Here is a 3791-nt window from a genome sequence, read left to right on the forward strand (position 1 = left end):
GATAAATATTTGGAAGTCACCAGCATATTGGTGATACTGAAAGCCAAGAGACTAGATGAGATCACCAAGAAAGTAATAGAAAGGGATAGAAAAAGAGGAGAGTTCCAAAGACTGAAGCTAAGATCCCAATAAAATAGTACTGGGATCAAGGCCCACAGAAATGTTAAATAAAAATCCCATGTATGCTTGTAGTTGTGAAAAAGCAATTACGTTTTCATGATGATTTTAGGTTATGTTCTAAATATTTACAAAGCCGTGGCATTTTCTTGTGAAGTGTAAGACAAGTCACACAGGGTATGGATTGAGTTTTACTAGCTAATATGTTGAAGAAGTTACTGGTGCTGAAATGGAATGTTTTGAATGCCATAAAGAAGTCAAAGGATACCAATAAAAATAATAAAGAGCACTTTTCTCAGAAGGAGAAACAACTTTGGGGAACATTATTTCAGTCCTTGATTTAAGAAGTCATTTTCTAGAACGGCAGTCATGCTCTAAGCAGCTGTATAGCTTGTTCTTTCATTTGTTTTTGGTGAGAGTATACTTCGAAATACTTTAAACAAATATTAAAGCAATATTATCACATTTTAGCAGACTTGAAAAATAGAGAAATCTTCACTGTAACATAACCATTTTAGCCTTTTCATTGTCATTTTTCCATGTTTCTGCTGTTTGGCATGGAGGCAAAAGCTTTGACAGCAAGGTGATAAAAGGGACAAAGAGCAACTCTACCCAAAGTTTTCTGAGCCCATCCAGATCCCATTTCTCTGAGCCACTGCACACTCTTCCGCCTCTGCCCCCTTTCTTACTCTGGCTCTCACCTAGTCATGCTTCAAAACTCAGGTTAGCTGACACATTTGGGGAAGTGTTTTGTAATTCCTTTCTTCACAGTGTGCTTCCCCCGTTACCCTGCACCATAGCGCTTACCATAATGCACCATAGCACTTTCCCCAGTTCTACTTTATGAAGTTTTGCTACTGGATCTTCATAATGGTTTATGCCCCCACCAACTTGGAGGGCAGAGACTGGATTTTTGTATTTTTTTCCCTTGGCATCTTGCACAGGACCTGCAGGTAAATATTCAAGAAATGTATGTGGACTGCAAATTGAAAAATCAATGTGTTTGCCTGCCTGGTACATATCTAAACTGTCACTGAACTGTGATTCCTTATCAGAAGTTAAAACATTTTATTTAGGGAGTGTCATCAAGTAACACAATATATCAAGATATATTATATCAAACCCTGTTTGGCTTTTTGTTTTATTATTGGCTGTGTCCCTTCAAATTAGTAAGCAAAATGAAGTAATTAGAACACATCTATATAAGATAACATGAAAAAATGCGGGAGCTTAGAGGGATAAAACTGCTGGCAGTTGAGACAAGATTTTTTTTTTTAAGGTAGTGGATTATTTTGGAAAGGGGAGGTTTAAAAATTTTTTGGCATAATTGAGATATATAATGTGAGTCTGAAGAGTGTTGAGTAATATTATTATTGCTCTTTGATGCAGAAACAAAAGGACAGCAAATACGTCACTGATGACTTGGTTCAAGATTCTTTGCATTGCCCACTTAAAGTGCACATAATGTGGTTTTCTGGTAAACCTTCTCCAAAAATAGGAAAAGAAGGAAAGAGGTTTACATTTGATTATTTCTTATTTCTCAGTACCGAGAAGAGGCTTTGCTATACAATAGCCTTGATAGCATTGCTCCATTCATATCAGGTTTTACCTTTATTTTGCTGAGTCATGTAGTATGTGACTATTACATACTGAATTCTTGTCTGGAACCATGATTACTGACAAATTTTGAGCTAAGCTGTGCAGCATGTTAAATGTACCTTTACAGTGTAGTTATTTAAATCTCAATTTCTTTCCCCAGCTCTACTTTACGAAGTGTTTCTACTGGATCTTCAAGACCTTCAAAAATATGTTTGGTGTGTGGGGATGAGGCTTCAGGATGTCATTATGGGGTAGTCACCTGTGGCAGCTGCAAAGTTTTCTTCAAAAGAGCAGTGGAAGGTAAATGTTCATGTGGGTGTTCCTTTTATGTATTTTTTCCTAGTGTGTAGTTTACTTGTACAGCTAATGCTATAGCATTATTGGGAATTCTTCAAAAAGAATTTTGATTTCATCTGTCAGTGATAAACAGTAATAGTGCCTTGTATAAAACCACCTGGAGATTTTCCACAGAGCAATATTTAATGAGCAAAATTTGAAATTCTGAGCAAGGATCAACCAAAGAGGTTTTTTTGTCATTTGTCACAGTTTGTTTTTCAGTAAGACTCAAAAATAATACCGTGTCATCGTAAATTTAATTTGTGTGTTCTGGAATAGCAGTTTTACTAGGCACACACAGAATACATGATTTCTGCCTTTTCTGGGTTTCCGTATGAATATGTTTGTGGCAAATTAAAACATTAATATCAGAATCAAGTCTGTGATTTGTGTTCCATACAGAATAATTTCATTTACCAGCTGGTTCAAGCCCCAGGTCCCTGTGTGAGTCCCGCCTTTATTCCTCCTGAAAGTTTCCAAATGAGCATGTTAAATGAAAAACCTGACTGAGATTCACTATGCATAGTTAGGCTAGCTTTTGCTTCTGACCCAAGATTGTACTCCTTAAGGAGAAATTGTCTTTAATTTATTTTTACCTTTCCCCATCCTCACTTATAAACAGTTAGTTACCATCAGACTTAGACCAGATGGTTTTATTGATATTGAAAACTGTGTCTGATGAAAGTGTAGAATTTTTGCGATTAGTAAAAGATTCATTGTGTAATAGACAATTACATTCACTAAGGGGCTCCGCATGAAGACTCCCTAAGGTTTATTTCTCAGGGAAGTTTTCTTAGAGATGATTTGGTGCTTCAGAGGCTTAAACATAAGTGACTTGAATGTTTTCCCTCTGTTTTGCCAGAGATCACAAGGTTGTATCTTTAGTTGTGGAATGAAAAAGTTAACCAAGTAATTATTCTTTCTCTTGAGATTGATTTTTGCCTTAATTGATATTACATGATTTTTACATTATTTACACTATTCATTATTTGGTGGTCCTCAAACCTAGCATTGAATTGGTAGAAGGAGCTCAGTAATTCTTTCTCAGGATTATGAGCGCTTGGTTACAGGTGATAGAAAATTCAGCAAACTGACTGAAGCAGCATTGGAAATGCATTGGCCCACATACTGGAAAGTCCTAGTGTATGCTTGGCTTCAGGCAAGCCATGGTCTTAAGCCAGGTCGTTAGAACTCAATCCCGCTCGCTCAGTCGCTTGGTTTTGTTCTGGCTCTGTTCTCATGCACGTTCTCTCGTGGTGCTGAGACAGCTACCAGACCTCCATTAAAAAGAGGTTTTCTGTTCCTAGCAATTCCTATAAAAGCTCCCAGTGGAATCTCCTCAGATTGAACTTGGCTCACGTGCCCACCTCTGCCCCAGTGTCTGTGGCTGGAAAATGTAGCAGTCGGATAGGCTGGTTCTGGCTGGAGTTGGACAACCTGAACCATCTAGACCGAGAATGGGGAAGGACGTTTCCCTTAGGAAAATGTGGGTTCTGTTACCAGAAGGCCAATTTTTCAGAAAGTAGGAAAAATAAATTTGCACACTACTGAAGTCAGTTTGCTTTTGTAAGGCTTCTCCTGCCTCCTTCTCTCTTTCCTTAATTATACGATTGGTTCAGTAGAAGATAAATAGGTGAAATTTACATCAGGCACCTTTCTCAGGCCACTGTATGCTTTCCAATATAAGAATCTGCCTTTCTGACTCACTTAATTAGTAAACAAAGTAAGTGGTATGTCAA

At 37.6% G+C, this 3791-nt stretch overlaps 1 protein-coding gene across 2 annotated transcripts in view; it reads left to right on the forward strand.

The window, feature by feature from the left end:
• The window catches only part of NR3C2 (nuclear receptor subfamily 3, group C, member 2), a 359380-nt gene that overhangs the window by 175585 nt on the left and 180004 nt on the right, over nt 1-3791 (forward strand). For both annotated transcript variants that reach the window (XM_011956685.1, XM_011956695.1), the window contains exon 3: nt 1877-2016. In XM_011956685.1, coding sequence (XP_011812075.1) covers nt 1877-2016 — 140 coding nt within the window. The remainder of the gene's footprint in view (nt 1-1876; nt 2017-3791) is intronic.

Source organism: Colobus angolensis, unplaced genomic scaffold, assembly GCF_000951035.1.
Source record: "Colobus angolensis palliatus isolate OR3802 unplaced genomic scaffold, Cang.pa_1.0 Scaffold111, whole genome shotgun sequence".
In the NCBI taxonomy this organism is placed as follows: Eukaryota; Metazoa; Chordata; class Mammalia; order Primates; family Cercopithecidae; genus Colobus; species Colobus angolensis.